This window comes from Mytilus trossulus, chromosome 2 (assembly GCF_036588685.1).
Source record: "Mytilus trossulus isolate FHL-02 chromosome 2, PNRI_Mtr1.1.1.hap1, whole genome shotgun sequence".
NCBI classification, from domain to species: Eukaryota; Metazoa; Mollusca; class Bivalvia; order Mytilida; family Mytilidae; genus Mytilus; species Mytilus trossulus.
In genome coordinates this window covers 6,720,128-6,745,497 of record NC_086374.1, presented here as the reverse complement: position 1 = coordinate 6,745,497, position 25,370 = coordinate 6,720,128, and the positions used below count along the sequence as shown (strand labels likewise).

The window sequence follows — 25,370 nt, the reverse complement described above, 5'->3', positions numbered from 1 at the left end:
ACTAAAGTCAGATAATGAAAACCAACTTTTTTTTTGGGGGGGGGGGGGGGGGGCAGTTGAGGCTGACAAGGTTAAACCTCAATGCCCCCTCCGCTTAGGCAGGGGCATAATAGTTTTGGAATGAAGATCTTGACACTCAATTTAAAGAGCTCTGTTATTTTGCTTTCTATGTGTTTATTTTGATATTGTGTCTAAAGAATTGATACACCATATTCTCACTTTTCTCATTATATAATTGGTTTGTCTCTTGATATGTAGGATTGAAGGGCAGATAAGTATCCTATCCTTCAGGTGTATGCTTTTATAATTGAACAGTTGTATGGCATATTCATTTTTGATAAAATTTCTTGTATGCTTCTTTTTCCAGCTGTTTTCAAGTTAATTGAAGTGGTTTATTTGCTGTCCGTCACAATGATTTGCTTTATTGAAATAGAATGTTCTGCAAATACATGCATATATCTTGTTGTGTTTTTCAATATATCAGATGTAGTGAGGACAACATCAAGAAAGAATTCTGTTTAAACAAGTGCTCCATTGTGAACTTTCAGTGAGGTGAGAGCTTTATTATACGACCGCAAAAATTGAAAAATATTGAATCGTATATTGGTATGACATTGGCGTCGTTGAAGACATTTGGTTTTCGCACTATAACTTTAGTGTAAGTAAAAAGAAATCTATTGGGATGGATTTTGGGAGTTTTGGTCCCAACAGTTTAGGATGAGTCAATAGAAATCTATGAAATTTAACACAAGGTTTATGACAACAAAAGGAAGGTTGGGATTGATTTTTGGAGTTTTGGAATTCTATGATATGCCTAATCTAACCATGTATTTAGATTTTGGATATTGGTATCAAGCTTAAATGTTGTGTTCATACTTGCCCAAACTGTTCAGGGTTCAACGTCTGCGGTTGTATAAAGCTGCGCCCTGCAGAGCATCAGGTTTCTTAAGTTACAGATCTCTCAGACTTTGAGATGAAGAACAGCAATAAAGGTTTGGTTCCATTACTTTTGCTTTTACATGTGTATGAGTGGTCAGTGTAGTGAATTTATAACGATTTCCACTCTTCCAACATATCAGCAGAGTTCTCAAGTTTTGAGGCACTATAAAAATATAATCTGTGCTCAAGGTGTATGCACTTATGTTTTTGCAGTTATGCATATATATTTTTGAACTTACTTCTTTCCTACGTGCTACCTCATTTTTCCACTTTTAGCCAGTTCATTTTTGTAAAATGGTTATGCTGTCTTCTTGAATATTTTGCCAAGTCAATATGCAAAGTTATCTTGTATATGTATATCTTGTGCTCATGCTTGTTTAAATTTCTGTTTTATTTATGCATTCTAGAGTGATATTGTTGTACTTTAATGACCACAGTTTGTTAGATTTCATTGCTGATATTAATTGTTGATTGTTTATATTATCCCACAGCTGTGTTCATAATGCATTAATGTATAGAGATAACAAACTTCTAAGAATTCCCCTGTAACTGGTGTTGTTCTTGTAGCAAGGTGGTAGGTTTGCTCCATGTTGAAGGCCCGAATTTGACTTTGATATGAAGAACATCAATAACTGAGGTTTTTCTGTGTGTCAGTAGTCATTTTGTGTCATGAATGGATACACTATCTCATCACTTTACCTTTTTATCAACAATTCTTTTTTTCTTGAGAAAAAAACAAATCTATTTTTACATTTATTAATGAGATGGATTAAACATCATTACAAGACATTAACAATGAAAAGCACTGACAACGTTTAGCACCACATATTAAAAAAAGCTGAAACTAAAAATTGACTAGACTTCCACACAGATCTATATTCCATGGTAATACTTAACACATTTATCTAATGGATTTCAGAACTCTATCCCCCCTCCCCTACTTATAAGTATAAAATTTACCCGTTATAATTCATATTCTCTTTATAAAAATGCAAATATTAAAAAAAAACAACAAAAAAAAACAATGGTGATACAAAAACTTCAGTTTAAATAGATGAATTCAGTTTATTGGTAGAGCAGAATTACTTATTTTGATAGCTTTAATGAAAGCTACTGCAACAGGTATTATGAGACACTTTAAATGTTTTTCTTTGTAAGGTCACAGTAATTAATCATGAAACATAATAATCTTCATTATTTTTGGGGCAAAAGTATAATGCCAACCTTATATTCCATACTACGGAATAATAAATTACAATAAAAAGTAATTATATTATTTGATGAATCTTTACATGCTGTTATTACTGTTTTTGTTATTGTGATCTATACAAAAGGATTTTAAACATAATAATTTTTAAATACTATTTTTACCTTGATATTTCTGGTTTTTTTTTAATAAAGATACAAAATCTGTGTAATTTACAAATAAATCTTAATAATAGTGGAATGATAAAAATAAAGAGAATGAAGGAAGAAATGTCCAGTAAAACACAAAATTGGAAGAATGGATTTTCTGTTCACATATACTATATAAAAAATATTTAAAATAAAAAAGTGTTCATAACAAATTAAAAGCTACATTAAAATTGCAATTTTCTATTTTAATGCGAGAAATTGCACTATCAGAATGGATTTTAATAAATAATATAATGAATATGTACACTGAATTCTATACTGTACAATAATACATTCAACTTAAACAAATATTAAAATACAACTTCATACTGCCTTTTAAGCTGAATGAGAATTACAATTTTACTAAAGTTATGCTGTAAATATACAAATAAGTAAAATTTTGCTTGTAACATGACTTCAATTAAGTCTATAAATACACTAACAACAAATAGGAGTATCTGATTGTATCAGTACTTTAAAAGTTTCCTTGTCCAAAAATTGTATTAATAGTACATACTTTAAGTAACTATTAGCAAAAATTATTTTGAATCCCGAAAACATGCGCAATGTAAAAAGCCAGTACAAAACCTTACATTGTAATGTGTTTCAAAGTTTGATAATTTGTACAGTATCTGAAAAAAGATACAGAAATCTATAAAGTATACCCGCAACATTAAGTCTTCATCTAACAATAAAAATTGGACAGTAGCTAATAGCGCAATAATAAATTATGTTTCAGAAGAAATTTCAAACAATAAAAAATTGTTTTATTTCACGACCTGAATGAATGAAACATATTCACTCATTTTTTGCAATATCTTGTCCCATGTAAAGTACATGATTAAGTTTTAACAAATTATCGAATGAAAATCTTTGATTTATTTTTAACAAGGACGATTATGAAGTAATGCTAATTTCATATTGCACAAAAAGATGATGAAAATGATGAAATAGTTTATATATAAAATGTATAAGCTTATAACAAATTCTGACCAAAATAATAAATAATAAAAAAGTTCTAACAATATTGTACTATAAAATGTATATAAACACTAACAACAATAACAACAATAAAATCTCTGTAGATAATGTTAGTATATTGTCAATCTTATTAAGGGAATTCGTTTTACAAATTTCAGAGACCAATGTATAATATCACAAATAGGTATAAATTAACTGAACATATTGAACACAAAATAATGGCAAATTCAGTTATTTTACTGAAGAATGGAAAAATATCAATTTCTATAGGTTTCTACTGATAACAAAACACACAACACCATGGATTAGTTTTTACTTTAACTTTTTTCCAGCTGAACTCTTTACTTCTTTGTTTACATTCAACTGCTATGTAATAATTTTGTATTTTACAGCTGTTATCATAATACTAGCAAGTTAAAGATTAGTTTGGCTTGCTTGCTGTGTTTGTTCAAAAATTTGATCATGCACTGTGATAAAGATGGACATCTGCAAACAATAAAAGTAGGCGGAGTTAACATTAATGCAAACAAAGCAAGCAAGAAACCAAATCTTTAACTTGCTAGCATTATGATAACAGCTGTATAAAATAACAATTTTGATGTCTTGAAAAAGTATCCATTTCTAAGGAAGCTAGAAAATATCAATAAGGTCTACTTAACTTGTGGACATTACATATATCATTCCCCCTCACAACAGCAGTCACATATCTGATAGCTAATCTGTTTACCTTTTGATGGTACCTATGGTATGTTGGTGATCAATTAACTTACATCTTTTTTGAAACACATAATTTTCTTTAATCTCATTTAAAATAATATATCCATATAGTTTTGTGTTGACAGATACAATAAGGACAAGCACTTTGGTCTTGAAATTAATAAAACAAATTCAATCAAAGAAAAACAATATTAACATTTTCATTAGCCACTTCAATAAAAAGTTTGATAATCAAAATATTACTGTGACATATTAGAAGTACATTATAACTTTACTCATAGACAACCTTATCTGTGACAACCTATTAACCATAGCAAGACACTTCTTACCATGTAAATGTTTCTATAATATTTGGCATTGATATTAGTCTGGGACTATTCTAAAGTACCATTGATGTAACATATTTATACACTTTGTAATTGTTTTGATGACATTGTCCTGAAAGGATAATGTTTTCACATTATAATTTTTTTATGACAATGTTGTCCTTTTATGATAATGTTTAAAAGTTGTGACATTCTAATAGCTGCTCCATAAGAACTGAACACAATAAATTAAAAAAAAACACACAGCTTGTTTACCTATACAATACAGGTCTTAACTATGATGCATACATTAGACTACACTTATAGTTTGAATAAAACTCAAAAATAAATGCTATTAGTACATGCCTTAGATATTGCACAATTTGTTGTTGGCCTCTGACCCATATTTATGGTTCCTACATTTATAACACTCTCACGGAAGTGACAAATACAAATAATTAGACTAATCACCATTTAAGGTAATTCTAAAATGATGTGGAAATCAGCAGATTGAAATTTGGATTAAATACTATGTAGTTATCAATTATCTTAATTTATGATTGTAGGATCATAGTTTGACAAAGTGACTATTTCAAAATAGGAAAGTACTGAAAGAAATATTCTTTTTTTGGCAGTTTGAGAAAAAATAATAATGTAGTGAAGTTAAATAATATGTTTTTTGTTTTTTTTATATAAACCATCAATTAAAAAGTATATTGTCAATGATGACCTTTAATCATTAAAAAAATGAGTGAAAAGAGATTCTGAGTCCATTAAAACAACTGTTAGTCCATAGATATCTACCTCCTGTGTTACTAATATCACAAAGTTTATCAACTGTGGATGTATTTGATACTGGACACAGCACTCCCAAGTCTCTCTTTAACTGCCATCTCTGTGGGCAATACAATCATACCAGTCAAGTAAAGTATACTACTGAACTTCAATAAATCAAGAATGTTTTAACACTACAACTGATATTATTAGAAGTTAATAAAATTTAACTATACACTGGTTGTTGTAGAAGACTTGCATTCTGTGACTGTTAATAAGGAACAGCTTATTACATGTATTTCTAAGTACCCTGTGACCACGGTATTGAGACAATTATCATGGTGTTTCTTGTTTCAATTTCTTTATTGTATTTTTTAAAGCTTGTCTTTTGTTACAGAACCAGACACGAATCACTTCACGATCATAGTTCAGTTTTTCTGACAGCTCTGTCATCTCAGCACCTGAAAATAAAAAAGAAATGAGTAAATGCTCATTGAGTTTTAGAAGAAATAAATCTTGGAAGAAAACTAAATATTTCATCACATGATTTATACATTACTCCAGCTAAAAGAAAAAAATCTCACAAATAAAATATGTCCATATAATCAAAGATTATGAAAAAATTGAATGTACTTCATTAGTTTATTTCAATGAAAAAATGTATTTTAAATTGTTTATTGTAAAATCACAATCAAGTAATGCAACAATTTGAGAAAATCTATGTATAATTCAGTGTCTACAGAATGTCTGACTGAATATTTCTTTCCATAATGAATTTGTAACCTCAATTTGACTGATGTAAGAACCATACTTCTCTAATTTTTTGTGCTATTTTAACATTTCCTGACCGGTGTGAGAAAAATATTTCTCCTCACTAGTGAAAAATCTGTTCTCGGCAAATGATTAGTCGAAATTTGATTATGACGTCAAAATGTTTTGTTTTCTTCTCAATTTTCCTCATTCCTATTGTGACGTCATGAAAAAAGGCAACCTTGCCTGATGACGTCGCATATAAAGAGCACAATTTTCTGAAAATCTTTGAAAAAGAACGATAAAAAGCATTAGAGAAACAGATTCCGACACTATAACTCGTGTATTACGATATTTCTCCACTCTCGACAGTTAAATTTTAAATATTTAAATAATAAAATTTAACTGTCTCGAGTGGAAAAATATCGTAATACACTTGTTGCAGTGTAAGAATCTATATATGTATTCCTTCAGTAAGGATAAATCACTCTATATCCCACACAGCATCAACAATCTCATTAAATCACATTACATTGTTCATTAACTAGAACCTACCTGATGGATGTGTGTTTATTTCAAAGAAATTATTTAATACTTCTAACGCAGCTGGTGTAAAAGATGTCCGTCGTTTGCGTTTCTTTGATGGTTCACTGCCTATAAAATCTGTTAAATTATTGACACCGTTTCTATATCGTTCCTCAGCTTCCATCATCCACCTCTCTAAAACAGGTTTTATTTTTTGTGCACTTTTTGGTGTAATGTCTAATTTTTCAAATCTGGAAGAAAAAATATTAGTTTGTATAATCAGTTCAATAAGTTACAACTACTCCCAAGTCATGAGTCTGTATATTGTTTTTGTTATTCCGTATCTATCATCTGATTTTTATCAAATGTTTTGTCATAAATCAGGCTGTTGGCTTCCTGTAATAAATTGTTTAGACATTTTATTGCCTCATTGGCAATCATACATACAATGATTGCCATCTCATTTACATATAACATATAGATCCTTTTATTTCATTTATATTTTCAAAGTATATTTACCTGCAGATGGCCGACTGACTGTATGCCGGTCCTTCTGTAGCACTCAGTGCCTGACCAACTTGTGTCTGCGTTAATCCTAATGATAAACGGCGGATTTTAAACTGTTTGGCAAATTCTTTAATTTCATCTAAGTTAATACCATCTACTGTTGTACTCTCAGTAGAGTTACCTACAGTATCTGAAATATTATAATGAATAAATATACATGAGGCAAGTTAATGATCTAGTATTCTTAACCACAATCATGTCCTCTTTTCCTTCATTGTGTCATTCAGGAATGATCACTGTACTTTAACAATCAAGGGGTGCCACAAGTTATCACTGTACTTTAACAATCAAGGGGTGCCACAAGTTATCACTGTACTTTAACAATCAAGGGGTGCCACAAGTTATCACTGTACTTTAACAATCAAGGGGTGCCACTAGTCATCACTGTACTTTAACAATCAAGGGGTGCCACTAGTCATCACTGTACTTTAACAATCAAGGGGTGCCACTAGTCATCACTGTACTTTAACAATCAAGGGGTGCCACTAGTCATCACTGTACTTTAACAATCAAGGGGTGCCACTAGTCATCACTGTACTTTAACAATCAAGGGGTGCCACTAGTCATCACTTTAACAATCAAGGGGTGCCACTAGTCATCACTTTAACAATCAAGGGGTGCCACTAGTCATCACTTTAACAATCAAGGGGTGCCACTAGTCATCACTGTACTTTAACAATCAAGGGGTGCCACTAGTCATCACTGTACTTTAACAATCAAGGGGTGCCACTAGTCATCACTGTACTTTAACAATCAAGGGGTGCCACTAGTCATCACTTTAACAATCAAGGGGTGCCACTAGTCATCACTTTAACAATCAAGGGGTGCCACTAGTCATCACTTTAACAATCAAGGGGTGCCACTAGTCATCACTGTACTTTAACAATCAAGGGGTGCCACTAGTCATCACTGTACTTTAACAATCAAGGGGTGCCACTAGTCATCACTGTACTTTAACAATCAAGGGGTGCCACTAGTCATCACTTTAACAATCAAGGGGTGCCACTAGTCATCACTTTAACAATCAAGGGGTGCCACTAGTCATCACTTTAACAATCAAGGGGTGCCACTAGTCATCACTTTAACAATCAAGGGGTGCCACTAGTCATCACTTTAACAATCTAGGGGTGCCACTAGTCATCACTTTAACAATCAAGGGGTGCCACTAGTCATCACTTTAACAATCAAGGGGTGCCACAAGTCGAGTAGGAATGCTAACATTTCCAGAGCAATCAGCATATGAGTTCACCCATGGTTTTTAGTAGGTTTTTGTTTCTCAATAATCCTTTTTTTTGTGTAGTGTATTGTTTTTATTGTTGCTTGTCTTTTATATAGATATAGGAAGATGTGGTGTGAGTGCCAATGAGACAACTCTCCGTCATTTCTTTTTTAACCATGGTGCAGTGCTGTCAGTTTTCATTGAATTTTTGATTTTTGATTGTTCAGTTGGCATTTTGTCTCTTTTTAAATGGCAAACTACATTGAATCAAAACTTAAACATGATAAGGAATGGATAAATGGACAAACTGGAAACAATTCCCCATACTTGGTAGGCAGGAGAATAAAAATGTTTTTCAATGTGTTTTTAAAACAATTGTTTTAATGTTGATTACTTACGTGGAAGTAACTGACTGACACTCGGTGGTAAACCATCAATGGTAGATGTTGATGTGGGACTTTGTGATACTAATGATAATCTCTTTGGTGTTGTCGGAGATGATGTCTGTCGTGACTGACCGTTCATTGATGAGTGTGATGATGAGGTGACGTTAGGTGTCAATGTCAATGGATTTAATACCTGTTAACAATAAAAGAAATTTATAGAGCATGTTAAAATGACTTTGCACCCAATTCAATGTAAGGCTATCTGTTCCTTTTAGAAAAACAATGGTTCCCAACTTCCATTTCTGATAATCCCAAGATGATTAAAAGAGTAAACTTTGAAATGATTTTAAATGTATATATCATCAACAAAGTCCAATGGATGTAAAGTATGAAAGCACCATTACCCTAACTTTCTTGCTTGGGTGTAATAATACTTGGGTGTAATAAGAAAACAGATATAATTTGGGAAATAACAATTATTAATTTAACAAAAAATGTGTCCATAGTACACGGGTGCCCCAATCCCACTTTCATTGTCTATGGTCAATGGACTGTAAAATTGGGGTCAAAACTCTAATTTGGTATTAAAATTAGAAAGATTATATCATAAGGAACATGTGAACTAAGTTTGAAGTTGATAGGACTTAACATGATCAAAAACTACTTGACCAAAAACTTTGGCCTGAAGCGAGACAGACCGATGGACCAACGAACAGACACACGAACCAGGAAACATAATGCCCATAAATGGGGCATAGTAAAAAGCATATACACACTGTTTTCACACATACTTTGTTTACTTGCAGGATGAAGAGGATTTTATATTTCAATTAAACAGGAAGTGTTCAGTATTTTAAATGTACTCATTATTGAATTTTTATTTCGTCTAAACATGACAGTTCTATAACTGTAACTGAAATGAAACTGTTGTATCAGCTATTTAGCAACCACTAGTAATTGTGCTCTATAAAAGATTTCTGACATACCTGCTGCCCTAAAGCAAGTATCTGACTTTGAGCATTAGCTGACAGCAGTGAAGGAAGGTTACTAAGCTGACTGGCTAATCCAGCACTCAAATGATTATGTAATGAATTGGATGACTGACTGCTGCCTGAAACACAAAATAGAAATAAAAATTATCATCTACAGTAATGTGAAAGTGTTTACTAAAGGTTCATATTTGACCAGTAACAATCTTGCAATTATTTAAGTATATCAAAAAGTTACACATGGTATAAAATGCAAGATAAATATAATGGTTGTGTTAAGTCTGGAAAACTTTATGTATCATTGATAAACAGACAGAAAACCTGGATTTCTGGTAAAAAATAAAGAGACCCTTCACTAGAATGCTGGACTAGTGAAGTAATTTTTTTTACAGCATTTGACTTTGAGATTTAATGGCTGTGTCAAGTCTTGCATACTCACTGTTAGATTTGACCTTGAGATTTAATGGCTGCGCCAAGTCTGGCATACTCACCGTTAGATTTGACCTTGAGATTTAATGGCTGTGTCAAGTCTGGCATACTCACTATTAGATTTGACCTTGAGATTTAATGTCTGTGTCAAGTCCTGCATACTCATTGTTGAAATTGATGTTGAGACTTAGGCCGTGTTCACATTGACCTAAATTCGGTGTTGTGTAAGTGTAACTCACACGTAAACTAAACAAAATTGCGTTCCCATTGATAAAACTGAATGTTTACATGTAGTTTAAATCATGTTTTATCTACACACAGTCAATAGTCAATGTTTGGCTTGTGTAGGTTAAGTGTACACAAAACTAGGCATTTAGGACATTAATTTTACCGTGTATATATTAAAGGAGGACACTATTTTTGAGTAAAACTGACATTTTTGATAATTATAAGTATAGTTCTTTACAGAAATTGTTGTCTAAATTTTACAGATATTTTTTTGTTAAAAAAAATTCACGTACTTTATTAACCCCTGATCAAGACTCAAAGCAGTATCATTGCCAAACCCATAAGGCAGCAACCATTTAATTTTCGGGGGGAGAGGGGGTAGGGGGGGGGGGCTATTATAGTTGAGTATAAAACATAAAGGCAAGGGGTGGGGGTGGTGAGCTATGGATTTTGTTTTGAAACAAAAAATGTTTCCAGTTTTTGGCCCTGAAAAAAAATTGTTTGTTTCACTCTCAGCTGCCACTATATATCATGCTAAAATTGATTTCGACTTGTCACCAAATTGTCCTGAAAAAAATCAATAGCCAAGCACCTCTGTGTGGGGTAAATGATATGTTTGTCTAGTATTTCAGATCCGTTAAATAACGTTGGAGAAGATATACCATTGAAACAAACAGAAAACACTACACTAAACTAATTGTAAACATGTTTACTCTACACGGCATTTGGTGTGAACACGGCCTTAGTGACTGTGTTATTTCTGGCATACTTACTATTTGATTTGAACGTGGGGTTTAAAGGGCGGTTTTAAGTCTGGCATACTCACTATTGGAATTGATGTTGAGGTTTAATGGTTGTGTTAAGCCTGGTATGTTGGCTAAATTTGTTGCTATTATCTGACCATTGGATGTTGTCAATAACTGTATCTGCTGGTTACCACCTGTTGCCAAGGAAACAGGAATACTAATAAATTGTTGTTGGCCATTGCCTGTTAAAACAATGTTAGCATGCCTTAAGTAACATAAAAGTTTTGTTTTTATAAGCATTGAATTTTTAATTATGACCGAAATATATTGTAATATCAATGTAGAAAAATAAAATTCTATCTGGTAACCATTTAAGTGTTAACATATTGATAAAAATGAGATGTGTTTATATTTAAGACCAAGGACAATTTCCAACATTACAGGAAAATTCATTATCTCGAGAAAGTAGCATAATATGTGGATAAAAGACTACGAATCAGGCAAGAGAAGGCACTTGTAATTCTGGATAGATTTCAGAATTAATTTCTTTTTCTTAGTTTTGATGTTCTTTTAAAACCTTAAGATTTTGTGGAAATTATTTTCTCTTACAATTGCAAGATAGCAAGGAAACATAAGCTTGAACAATTTGATATTATTAATGATGTCCTTTCTAAAATTATCATATTTCATCTCACAAGCTTGCACCCCTGCTTTTTAAAACAATCTCTTTTTCTATTTATAGTAATGAAGTGTACGACAAACAGTGTTCAAGATACAAAGTCCAAACACGAATTCATTTGATTTTGAAAAACCTAGAAATATTTGTTGGTCAAACAGAAGAACAGATGGAATGATCAAGGCTTACTCCCTTTAGCTCCTATTCCTAGAGTAAGGGTATGTTATACAATTTTAAGCAAAAAAGAACTAGAACATAGAAGGCAATTATCAGTGTCACACACTACGGGATTTTGTGATAATGCTTGATGCAAATATCAGTTGTGACTTGTAATTGCTGACAAAAATGCAATCACAAATGCTTCAAAGTGTGGCAGACTCACAGACAGATTTACTAGTATACCCCTCCTTTGGAAAAGTTTTGTAAATATCTGTTTTCTAGTACTGCCTAACCATAAACTTCAAACTGGGATCACATATATGTTTTTGTCCCTTTTAATTTATAAAGAGCATGTGCAGAGTATCTATTTCTGATATCTTGTATTTCCTCTGGAGTCAATAACAAAGTTTGCTTTATGGTTTAAATGATTTAGAGCTTGCCATGTTCATGTAACATCATGTCGTCCTCATTGTTGAACACCAAATGGTGGCATCTTTGGCTGTCTTGTTTTACCAAACATCTACTTTTCATTAATCAGTAAGAGAATACTTTAAAATTATTCAAATTAATTACTAGAAAAGTTTGATAAATATCTAGAATTGTTAGCTAGCATTCTCAAAACTAGTTCTTCAAAAAGCTATATATAATTCATACCACTATCTGTTTTTTTTTCATTAATTATTTTCTTTATAGCTTAATAAAGTCACGAAAGCTAACAATTGGTATACAACATGTACAATTTAAAAAAACTTTTTTACCAGTTTTGAGAATATATATCACTATGACAACACAAAAAAATGGACACAACAATCTGCTTACCAGTAGAAACTGGTATCAGCAGCTGCTGAAGACCTTGTCCTTGAACAGACTGACCTGTAAGGAAAAACTGTGGTGCTGCCACCTGGGGCTGACCAAACAAGTGTGAAGGACTAGACATTGATGTAATTGCACCTACAAGTAAAAATAATTGAAATAAATTTTAAGTACTTTAACAAGGTCATACATTATAAGTACAAAATGTACCTAAACTAGATCAACAGATTAAACAAACAGTATTAGTAGTCAAAAGGCTTTATAGTGGTGCAGGTCTAATTAAGTCTTGGACAACATGGATTTGTTAATCAGTTTTCAGTAAATGCACTGTTACACCACTGTCCCTGGTAAGGGGAAGGGTTGAGCACTTACTAACATGTTTAAACCCACCACATTCTTTATATGCCCATCCCAAGTCAGTAACCTGTAATCCTTTGTTGTTTTTCACAGCATTGTTTGTAATGGGTTGGGCTATAAAACTTTACTATAGCGTGGTGTTGTGCACATTGTTTAAGTATGGTGAACTAATTACATTGTTGTCCTTTGGTTTCCGGTTGACAATTGTCTCAATCAAACAACATCTCCTTATTTTAATACTTTGTCAAAGTTTAAACTTGGAAATTTTCATTTGCATGATGAAATAAATGAAGAATAAAATTAATTTCTATGTAGTTGTGTCATGTGTGTTTTTATATAAAAATGATTAAGTATATATTGACAAATTGAATTATGTGTTGTGTTTTAATCAGGTCAATCTAATGTAATAGTCATATGGCCATACCTAACACTATTTCTATGGATCATGTGAAATCAGTCATTTATTTCTTGTGTCATGTTTTGATATACCGGTATATACAAAAATGTATGATTTTTTGTTAAATCTACAACAGGCCTGTAGCCAGAAATTTCCAAGGGTGGTTCAATACAATCATACTCAACTTTAACAGTTACAATTCAAACAGAGTGTAGACTCAACCCTGGAACCCCAACTGGCTACGGGGATGTACAATAAAAGCAATTTCCATACAGATTAGAATGAATACACACTTTAAAATCATAACAATTGAACATGAACATTGAATTTTCACTTTACCATTATCCGATTTGCCATCACCATGGGATGGTGAGTCTGTAGCTGATGGAAGATGGGACATAAACAAGTGATCTGTCAACCCTCCAAGGGCACTGGTTGCCATGGATACTGAAGGCATGGAAATGGTTGGCATGGTGAAAACCGATGAAACATGCGCCAAGGGAGACTGTGTACTGGTTGCTGAGAGCATAACATCCTGAAAATAAGGAATATGTGTAGTTTATAATACAGATTGAACATTTTAAAGGGAGGTTACTGTAAGTGATAAGGATTATAACACTTTCAAAATGTTGACTGCTGTACCCCAATTTTAGAAATTTTTACCTATATAATATGTCTGTTTCAAATGAATGGAAAACAAATGTCTTATTCCTGACTTGGTACAGGCTTTTCTGGTGTAGAAAATAACAGATAATAGCTTGCTACACCTTTCACTTAAATGACAGTTGCATTAAGTTCCATTATGTTGACAACAATGTGTGGCCATGTTAATATATTGCAGATCTTGTTCAGTTGATCTTTTATGCTGTAAATAGTTTTCAGATTATCTTATTTCAACATTCTGATGAATAATTCATCCTACTATTTTTTCTATCTATAGCTGTTCTCAAGAAGACAAATAAACTTGCCTTTTACCCCTTTGTTCTTTTTTAGCCGTGTAGGCTGTGTTGATTAGTAGGCTACATCATCAGATTATTTTTTTTTACTATGATTCCAATTGGCCCAGTAGTTTTAGAGTAGAATATTTTTGTAAAAGTAAGCAAAAAGCTAACCGATGGCGATGATGGACATCAACCACAGACATCAAGAGATGAGAAAACCTCACTTGATCCTTCGGTGAGGTGATCTTACAAACGGAAAAGGTATACCTATCATTTAATGAGTGGTGGAATGAGTTTTTACTAGCTCACATTGGATGAGAAGACAGTATCACCAATAAAATCAGTCATTTTGACAATGACTTTCTTAGCTCATGGAGAGTAATAATGACCAACAATAAGGGAGTTAAAATATGGAATGGAAGGTCTTCATTTCTCAGAATTATAAGCATTTCTTCATGTTATTCTAAAAAAACATTATAGGTAATCCAATCCAAAACACTTTTAATATTTAATATTAATCATTTTTTCTTGAGCAGAAATCTGTAAATCATTTATAAGAAGAAAATCAACAAAGAAAGTCTTGGATAACAAAGATAAAATCACGGAATAATCAATATTTCTCTTGTCAAACAACAGTTTCTTATCTTATTATACAGCTTTAATTTACTGCCTTAGAAGAATTATAGATTTAGTTGGATCAATATTTCAGCTTTTTTACATTGGTCACAAAACTCAATTTCCTTTTCACATTAACTTGATGAAAACAGTAATGAATATAAATCTAGGGCAATTGGATGAAATTAAATTCCTATTTGTCTTCAAAAGCAGTGAGGGCAATCTGGTAAAACATATAACAGAATTTCAATCATTTTATGTAAAATTCCATATGCCTGAATCTAGTTAATTGGTTCTATTTTGTTGGTCTTTGAGGCAAAAAAGAATTGCATGGCACATAACAAAACATAAATTTACTGTGTCTAATAAGATTTTTTGAGTCGGTATTTTATCCAAAACCCCTTTATTTAAGAATTAATGTGCATTTAGACCAGTCAAACAGGCTTTGGCAATCTGTCTATTGATTTCTTTTGTTCTTCTTGCTTTAAAGAAAATTAAAAATCTTAAACTGAATCTATAAGTTTGCTTAAATGGTGGCCAGTATCTTGTGTCATCAGTCTGTTAATTAAGTGTTTTGTCTCCAAAAAGCATCAACTTTACAGGATGAATGAAATCATCAACTTTACAGGATGAATGAAATAAGTAGAACTGTAAACTAATAATGGAAGTTGACAAAGGATTGAAATGTACACATATCCCTTTGTAAAGCAAGCTCTGAATGTAGTTCCTTATGAAATTACAAAGGAAATTCCATGGGAGGTGAGGAAAACACTCAATGTACACTCCCCCTTCAGAACAGGGGTATAATAAATAGGTACATTTCTATAGATAATAAGAGATTCCTGAAAACCCAGATGACTTTAAGAAGAGTAAATGAAATTCCAGTTGAGAACTCTATCTACAGCTTAAAATTTATAAATCTACATTTTTAGACTTGGAGCAATGTCACAGTATTACAAATTACATACATCAATAAGTTGTCCATTAAACATTGTGCATGATACGCCTGTTGTCTTGTGTGTGAAGTTTTATGCAATAATCAAAAATAGTTTCTGAGATATGGCGCAACATGTGAAACTCCCTTCCCCTTTTTTTTTTCAAAAAACTCTAAAATAAAATTTGAATCAACAACAAAAAGTACAGATCTTTTGATTAATATAACTAAGAAGTGTGAAAAGTTTTATGCAACAATCATAAATTGTTTTTGTGATAGGGCAAGACATGTGAAAAAAACACACCCCTGGTTTTGTTTACAAAGTCCCGTAACTCAACATTTTTTAATCTTATTTTCATTAAAAGGTATACAGATCATTGACCATCATAAGAAACAACTATGTTGAGTTTCATGAAATTTGAATTGGTCTTTCTCAAGTTATGGTGTGACATATATCCGCCGGACAGACAGACATTTGCATACCATTATCATCCCCTTAAAAATTTTGATGTGCGTATAAAAAGTCAATGTACCTGTAAATCACTGGATAAAGATCTAGACTGGACAAGTCTGAACCTAATGATAGATCCAAAGTCCATTATAAACTGAGGAAATTTAATGCTTTGTCCATAAAATAAAATTGAGAATGAAAATGAAAATGGGGAAATTGTCAAAGAGACAACAACCCGACCATAGAGCAGACAACATCAGAAGGTCACAAACAGGCCTTCAATGCAAAAATATTCCTGCACCCAGAGCCATCCTTTAGCTGGCATACATTCTTGTTGGTACATTTTGCATCCTTTTACTTTCTGGGAGGTTATATTTAGTGTCTGATATTTGTTTCTTTGCCTTGCAGTTGACATGATTTTCAAAACAATATTTTTGGGGGGATTACATATATTTTTTTTGGTATAAACCCTTCCACTATATATTTTCTTGAACATATTCTAATTGCTGCAACAACAATATGTATTAGCCAAAAGTGCATAATATTAAAGCAGAGCTTTTTTGAGAAACATTTACTGTGCATAAATAAGACAGTTATAAGCTTATAAGTGTAATGATATAAAGGGTATCATTTTTTTCAAGGTTTCTTTCTACTTTCACTTTCAGGTAGACATGGTAGATGATTATAATTCTTTATGTTTATGCTTGACCTAATTAAAAGATTTTTTTTTGTGACTTCAGGAATACTCTTGATTTATCTTTATGTTATTATTGTAAAATTCCATACATCCCTGATTACACCATGATGATCAAGAATTATATTTCTCTAGGTCTTGACAACATGGATAAGACTTATTTAGATTCTTATGAAAAACTCCCACTACACATTGTTACAATACTGATTTTGCTGCACATTGTATTTGTATTATTTTGGCAATTTTTCTTTTTTCTTTATTTTTGGCAAACAAGAATTTGAAAGTAACACCCTTTTTCTTGGGGAGGGGAGCCTCATGAAAGAGGGTGTGTTGAAAGATGAGTTTTCCAAATCTTTTATCCCCTGGCGGTCCTTGAAAAAAAACCTGCTGATTCCTTACTTGTTTCAATTGCAAAATACCACATAGAATTTTTTTATTTATTATATTTAATTTGAAATAAAAAAATTCACCCAGCGAATTTGAGACAATCTGTCCTAACTAAGCTTTAATCTTCATCCTTAGTGATGACTAATAAGTCAACAAACAAAAACACTAATAGAAATGTTATTAAATGCTTAGTTCCTCTATATAAATCATTGTATGAAAGCTATTTTCAATTCAATAAAATATTTTTTTTATGTCCATTTCAAAGCAAGTTAACATGGCTAATGTTTCATTTAATGTACACATTTTAGAAATACCCATGACAACACTTAGTCAAGTCAATTCAATAATATTCTGCAAAAGACAATTCATCAATAAATTTTCAATCAAACTGCACAATCAACCCAATCCAGTTAAATGAATATTGATTTTTTTTATGTGTCATTCTATGATATTTGAAAACATAACTGTAATATATATTAAACATCAAATACTATATTTACACATTTTGATAATTAGATCCATTGTAGGATAAAAACTTATTTCCTTTAAATAATTAAGTAGTTTTACCTTGGAAATTATATATTTGATTTCTCATCCTTATACCCTCCATCACAAAAGCCTGTAGAATTGAAAATGCCTAATTGAAATCTGCCAGCCCTCAACTTTCATAATATACCCATGCTATATTAATAATATATCCACCCTTTATTAAGATAATATACCCAGATTTCATCAACATTTCCATTAAATATGTCAAAACTGAAAATATATATACATGAAACTTAAAAAGCTACAAAAAATATCCTCTGCCATATTGAATTCAGACTTTTAATATTCTATTGATTGTTTCTAGGATAAATTTTGAAATTTCCAACTTTTGTCCATTTCTTTAAAATTTTCATACCATTAGCATAGATTTACTAATGAGTGCTCATTTATTATTATCATTTCTACCACCTGTTTAAACATATGCAAGACTTCCACCTGTTGACTTCAATATGGAAGCCTGCCTACACAGGAATGTATCACTTACTTGCTTAATAATGGCGGACTGTGCAAGTTTGGCGACATCAGGCTTGGTTTCTCCATTGAGGGCTTCAGATGTCACCTCATCACTGGAGTCCCCATCCATGTCCATGGGGTCTATTCCGACGGGCGCCACTTTGATGGTTTATAATTGGTAATCCAAACCTGTCGCAATCCGTCCTCTGAAAAAACAACAAAATTCCTGAACTTCGTAGAAAATGAGAGACATGGATGCAGAAATGATTGACACAGGACCCAAAAGGGGGAAAAAGTCAAGTTTTTTCACTATAAAAGTTTCTTTTTGAGCATTGATAAGAGATTTAAGTAAATTCTTTAATCATTAATAAATCATGTTAAGCACCTGCCGAGAAGACTAATTATTAATTCTATACATTGACAATGTGAATATTTGATTGTAGTAAGACTCCTCATTATAATACCTGGATATAATCATCATATCCAAATAAGCTCGAAATAAGAATCCCGAACCAATCCTCAAGACATTGCAATCAAATATTACTAGGATATCGACCAATCAGAATCAAGCGAGGCTATACTTCGTTTCTAATTATTGACATAAAATGTATTGCTAATGCTGATGTTTTTTTTATTTCACAGAATAATCAATACGAACTCTGTCACTAATTAGATTCAGAACTTCAAAAGCATGACTGATTTACAATGAAGATTTCAGGAAAATCAATTCCATGATCAATATCATTATTTTATTCCAAGTTTAGAATAGTTTGATGCATTCATTTTTTCAATTCTAGATTTGTTCAAGTTTGTGTTAGTCATGAATCTGATAAAGGCCACAAATAAAAGAATGAAGAGTCCCAAGAAACAAAAACTTTCTTTTAATAATTTTGAAATGGTGAGGTTGGAAGTAACTAAACTATACAATATTTGATTAATATTTTATATGCATTGCAAAATTTAAAAAAATTGTGCATATTCATGTACCGGTATATTAACTGACTACTCATTAACCTTTTGTATAAATACACCTGGTTATCTTATTTAAATTTTCAACCTCCAAACAGATTTTGTTTTCATTTTAATAATTCACAACAAATGAAGTAGTATACAATGTATCATAGGCCAAAAAAGTCCAAGTTTGGTTGCCCTCTATTTTGATGGTTAAGAAAAAGATTTGGATATCTATATATATATACCTAGTTATCAGACTACAGATAAATTATCACGTGTTTGGTTAAACGCTGTCACGTGGTGACCCCCTACGAGACCGTATGGGGTAAGTAAGTTTCATAGGGGGTTCATGACACGTTACTGGTGACATCATCTATTGATGTTGTTGTATTTCACTGTTTATTTTTCAACAAAACGCAGCAGAAAAAGTCTAGCGTCCGATAAGTTCGTTATACGGTTAACTACTGACCCCCTACAGATCCATAGAGGGTGAATAAAATTCATAGGGGATTTGGCTTCTGGCCTCTGTGCTGCGGGCATTCGTGCATTAATGTGTTGTTCGGTCACTCCTTGAATATTTTTCTCTATTTGAATTCTTTCATTAGTTATTCTTTTTATTACATAGGCAAATGGCTTTTTTTTTTATGAAATTAAAGTAGAAAATGTAAGGAACTATATCTTTTTCTAAGCGTTCATAATTTGTTTTGATATGACATAATCAATGTCTTGACAATGCCTATGGTTGTATGACGTATATATTGAGTGTTAACAGAAATGCTATCCCTACATGTATTTTCCATAAAGACAAATTCAAACTTATACATCTTCTTTGGAAGTTGACCAATCTTTCCAAGACTTGTTAAACAACTCATTACAATAAGGCTACAGAACATTAAAAGCAGTTTACATAGCTTTTCAATCTAAACATTAACAATTTCTGATTTTTTAACATAAAATTTTCACTAGTGAAGAAAAAACCCACCTTATTGCAAAGGTTATCCCTCAATGATAAAAAAAAACATCACAGTAAACTTATGGATGAAATAGAAATGGAAACAGGGAATGTGTCAAAGTGACAACAGCCTGACCAAAAAACAGAAACTGTAGAAAGGCTCAGTAACCACAAGAGAACCAAAACCTTCCCCAGGGAAACCTGAGTAAATCAAGATTGGAGTCAAGTGCACCTTGCCATAAGCAGCATTCACAAAAATACCTCAATGTTGATAGGCTAGCGATCACTGTAAATTAACTTCTTGACCTACTGGTTCACTGAGCATCTCAGTCCCCCCCCAGAAGAGACAGGAAAACATATCTTATCATACAAATGCACAAGTATTTTTCCTTATATTGATTCATCTTATTCTATATTATCCAATTTTTTTAAAAGAAACACAAAACTGAGAAAAAAACTCAAATAAATATCCAACTGATGTCTATCAGACAACTAAAACCTTTCTTTTCAGAACATCATATTGATTCCTGTTTAATTTGTTTACTATCTAAATATTCCCCAGGGCACCCTCCATTATTGATTATAACAATCCAATTTCCCCATTATGCAGAATTTTTATACTCTTAGAAGCAATGAGTTGTATCAAGAATTCTAATGTAGAGATTGACAAAAATTGATTTTCTCCCAATGTAACACTGTGCCCACCAATGTTTAATCAAAATATCTCATTACATCTAATTTATGTTGATTCAGTGTCATTAATGTATTAACATATTCTATGAGACTATAACATTATAGAGCGATTGAATTCATTATTAATTTTTATATGCTTATATTAATTCATTGTTATACATTAGACAACTGCAAGTTTACTACACCCTTTCACTGTTCATAATGTATACAGTGCATATAGACAAAGAAATGTGAATTCAGTGGGAATAATAATTATCCATCATTGATTTATATTAAAACTTACAAATTTATTATGTATCAGAAAAAGATTGAGATTGTTTTCTGGTCTTGCATACATTTTTGTGTTTTTAAAGTTTTCAAACCAAACTTATTCAAAACTGAAACAAAATAAAACTGTGTGATCAAAAATGAATTTCTCTGGTTATTTAGCTTTCATTATGGACATTTTTTTCATATGCAAGACTCTTATAGCAAAATTCCATGGAGGAGAACTTACAAATTGGACTAAAAGAATCACAAGGAAACTTAAAACTATGCTATCCTGATTGGATTGAAATTCATTATATTTAGTTACTTAACACTGCCAAATAAAAAACATTAATATAAATTTACAACTTTCAAGCAAAACTTTCAAATCTGATGTCAGAAATACATGTATTTGCCATTAGTAGAACTGCTAAATTTGAAGAAGAAATAAAAATCATTAACTATTGAGGCTCAATCCCCAGGTTTGTAAATTAACTTGAATACAAGTTTTTAACTCATGATCATGATGATGGTAAAAGAGCTAAGAAATAAAAATCTTTAACAACAGGGATATATATAATTTATCTATGCAAATATTCTGTACCGATAAATGTATAATTTTAATAACATGTATGGAATTAACACTTCAACTGTAGAAGTTAACTATTTCTACAACATTAGGATTGGAATATTAGGTCAGTAGGTCTGTAATGTACTATGGAGTTTTTCATCATAATCAAAGACAACATTCAAAAGATTTCATTTAAAAGTCCATTTTTTTAAGAATATTAAACTTCACACCCTTGTCCAAGAAACAACAAATCTATAAATTCAGTCATAACCTTTCAAACTGAAAATAGATAGTTTTCTTCCCTTCTCTTATCTCTTCAATATTTACAAGACATTTAAATCTTTCTTAAGAAAATCAATTTCTAAGGGACCATTTGAAATCACTGCAGGGCATTTAATTTTAGGGTTCTCACTTAGATGAGTCCTGGACTCATGAAACCCTGGGATTGTTAAACTCATCTTTTTCAAAACTTATGAGTTCAAAGATGTATCAAGAATTTGAAATATTTTTATACAACTCTGTAACTGAGCACATATATATATATATACATGTATATATCATTATTTTGGTAATTGTTCTTTTTCTTAATAAAAAAGTTATTTCCTTGTGCTATTTGTCATGGATACCGAAATAATAAGTTATGTAACTATAAAATTTCATCTTCACACTGTTGGGACTTGTAATTGCCAAAACTGACAGGTTCCTGGAATTGCCTTCAAAAATCCTTTATGAGAATTCTGAATGTTATTATATATATACTAGGTGGTTAGTTGTCTCATAAGCAATTATACGCTTTTCCTTGTTTTCAGATGGAGAAGTAATTCTTCTCACATTTTTCTATTTTATAATTTAAAGCTCACTAAATGGGCTATATAAAGTCATCCTCATATATATATATATAGTGATTTTTCAATGAAATCCCTGTTCCTCACTGGCTATCTGGAATTGAATTCTGAAACTTGAAATATTAAGAAAGAATGGTTGAACAATACGAGTATGCAATAATTCTTTTCCTCTTACTGTAAAAATATAATTCAAGATTCATACAAAAGTTATTTTTTGAGACAAATCAAAAACTAAGATAATTTATTTTCCTTGTATTGAAGTTCTATGCCCTACTTCAAAATACTAATATGCAGAAACTAGGATTTCTCTTGAAAAGAGACATACAGAGATAATATTTGTAGTTCAATTTAGCTTTTAATCTAGAAAATTAGGTTTGAAAACCAAAAAAATCACAGTGAAAAAAGGGAACATGGCATCAGATAAGAAGGATTTGTACTGGGCCCAGAGAAAATTCTTGAGCAGCAACACTCACAATGTCGTACAAGTTAATTTAAGTTTAAATCATAAATAAATACAATACCTGTGCATGTATAACAATACATGAACACCAAAATTATATATCTTAATTTTAATTTCTAAACAATTTAAAACTTGATGAAAGATTTGATTGATTTAATTTTTGGTGTTTTAACACCAGTTTTAACACCAGTTTTAACACCACTTTTAAGTACCGCATTTAGGCTATTTCGTGGCGATCAGTTTTTATTTGTGGAGAAAGCTGGAGTGCCAAGAGAAAACCACACACCTTTAACAGGAAAACTGACAATCCTAGTCAATTAAGACTGGAGTCAAGTGCACCTGCACGAGTGGAGTTCAAACTCACAACCTCAGTGTTGACTGGCTAGTGATTACAATAGTAACTACATGTACTTAGACCACGCGGCCTTCAAGGCCTCCTACTTAATTAATGAATAACAAAAATGTGTCCAAACTACACGGATGCCCCACTCGCACTTTCATTTTCCATGTTCAATCGACTGTGAAATTAGGATAAAAAATCTAATTTAACATTAAAATTAGAAAGATCATACCATAGGGAACATGTGTACTAAGTTTTAAGTTGATTGGACTTCATGATATCAACTTCATCAAAAACTACCTTGTCCAAAAACTTTTACCTGAAACTTGTACTTTCATTTTCAATGTTCAGTGGACTGTGAAATTGAGGTCCCCTTTGATATGAGTATTTAGCTACATATATGTAAAACAAAATTTTAGCTACATATTTAAAGATATAACTAAACTCAATACAACACTCACAGTTCTCAGAGTGTGGTTGGACTAATATGTAGTCTTTAGCTACATGTTTACCAACTCTCAGAGTCCTCTTTACTTTGTAGTTAGTACTAGTTACATGTACATTGTACATTTTTTTTCCTTTTAAATTGTTGAAGGCAATACTCAGTATAAACACAATATACATGATATATTGAACAGAAGATTCTATTACAATAATTCAATAAAAACTAATGACCTCCCCCTTTTCCACCCCAAAAATATAAAATAATTAAATTAAATGAAATCTTTACTTCAGGTCTTCATTTTATTTTAGTCATATAGTATTTTTCTTTTGAAAGAGTTAATAGTAGTTTTTATAATGCTACAAAAATGACAATCTGGAACAACCTACAAGAAAAGCTGCATCTTTTCAACATTTAAATCAAGTTATCATGAAACAAAAAATTATATTTTTTAAATAAATCTTAATGTTTTCTGCTAAGAAATAGCTCTTATTATTTTGTTTACTTTTAATATATCCATGACAACAGACACACAATTGTCAGTATCCATTCTTACTAGTTTTCACATCCTCTCAGCATCTGAATCTGAATAGAATGGCATCCAAAAAAAATCAATAATTTCATTTGATGCCAGACAAAGACAGAGATAACTGTCATTTCCACGTTCATTTTCATCCACTTTCATAATTTTTGCGCATTTACTTGATAAATTATGATAATAAAATGCCATAATATATACAAAATAATATATGCAAACCAAATATAATCAGCATCTCTTACCTAAAATTTTCTCTGTAGCCTTGAGTGGAATGCACGCAAATAATTGCATTAATCTATGAAATCGAATAATATTTTACATGATTTAATGTCACAAATTGCATCTTATGAACTGTGTATTGACATAAAAGCACGTGGACTTTATAATAAATTATGTTAATTTTTGATCAACATAAATAAATATTAGACCTACCTGACCCACGACAAAAAATAGTTCTATGACTCAGCGGACTGATATTGCTTACAAAAATGTTACTGTTTCCAAATATAGATTGGGGCTACCAATGAGGAATACAAGAAAATCATATAAATAAAGAAAAATTGATTAATATAAATTACAATAATTATATATGATCATATATAAATATGTATTAAATTTGCAAATAAGTTCACTACTCCTTAAAAACATGATTTGAAGTAGCTTGTTGAATTGATTTGACCGAATAGCCCACAGGTGCCCTGTTTAATACTGATGAAAAATATAGTGCTTAAGATAAATTATTACATTTGAAATGAATGATAGAAAAACAGTTTCAAAAGTAAGAAAGTAATTTACTTTGACTAATTTCTGACAAATTAAATGGGATTTAAATTTGATTTGATCAGATAAAACAGCCACACATCCTGAAGTCATGTGACTGCGTTTGAAGTCTGTACAAAATGGCGTCTGTTGATGAGGTTTGTCTTATAATGAAAATACAACCTACAAGCATG

At 31.4% G+C, this 25,370-nt stretch overlaps 1 protein-coding gene across 5 annotated transcripts; it reads right to left on the bottom strand.

Annotated features, from left to right (window-relative positions):
* Window positions 1-1,679: 1,679 nt before the first annotated feature.
* On the bottom strand, window positions 1,680-24,877 carry LOC134706378 (POU domain, class 6, transcription factor 1-like). Of its 5 annotated transcripts, none has more exons than XM_063565270.1 (10): window positions 24,850-24,877; window positions 18,408-18,582; window positions 13,692-13,887; window positions 12,605-12,736; window positions 11,031-11,192; window positions 9,545-9,669; window positions 8,571-8,751; window positions 6,906-7,083; window positions 6,417-6,637; window positions 1,680-5,572 (listed from the first exon to the last, which is right to left on the bottom strand). In XM_063565270.1, the coding sequence occupies exons 2-10, from the start codon at window positions 18,510-18,512 to the stop codon at window positions 5,448-5,450; spliced, it is 1,425 nt and encodes a 474-aa protein (XP_063421340.1). In that variant the 5' UTR covers window positions 18,513-18,582; window positions 24,850-24,877; the 3' UTR covers window positions 1,680-5,447. The 5 variants fall into 5 exon arrangements, with proteins under 5 accessions (XP_063421340.1, XP_063421339.1, XP_063421341.1 ...); XM_063565269.1 differs by lacking the exon at window positions 24,850-24,877 and adding an exon at window positions 24,660-24,844; XM_063565271.1 differs by lacking the exon at window positions 24,850-24,877 and having other exon boundaries at window positions 11,031-11,144.
* Window positions 24,878-25,370: the final 493 nt, after the last annotated feature.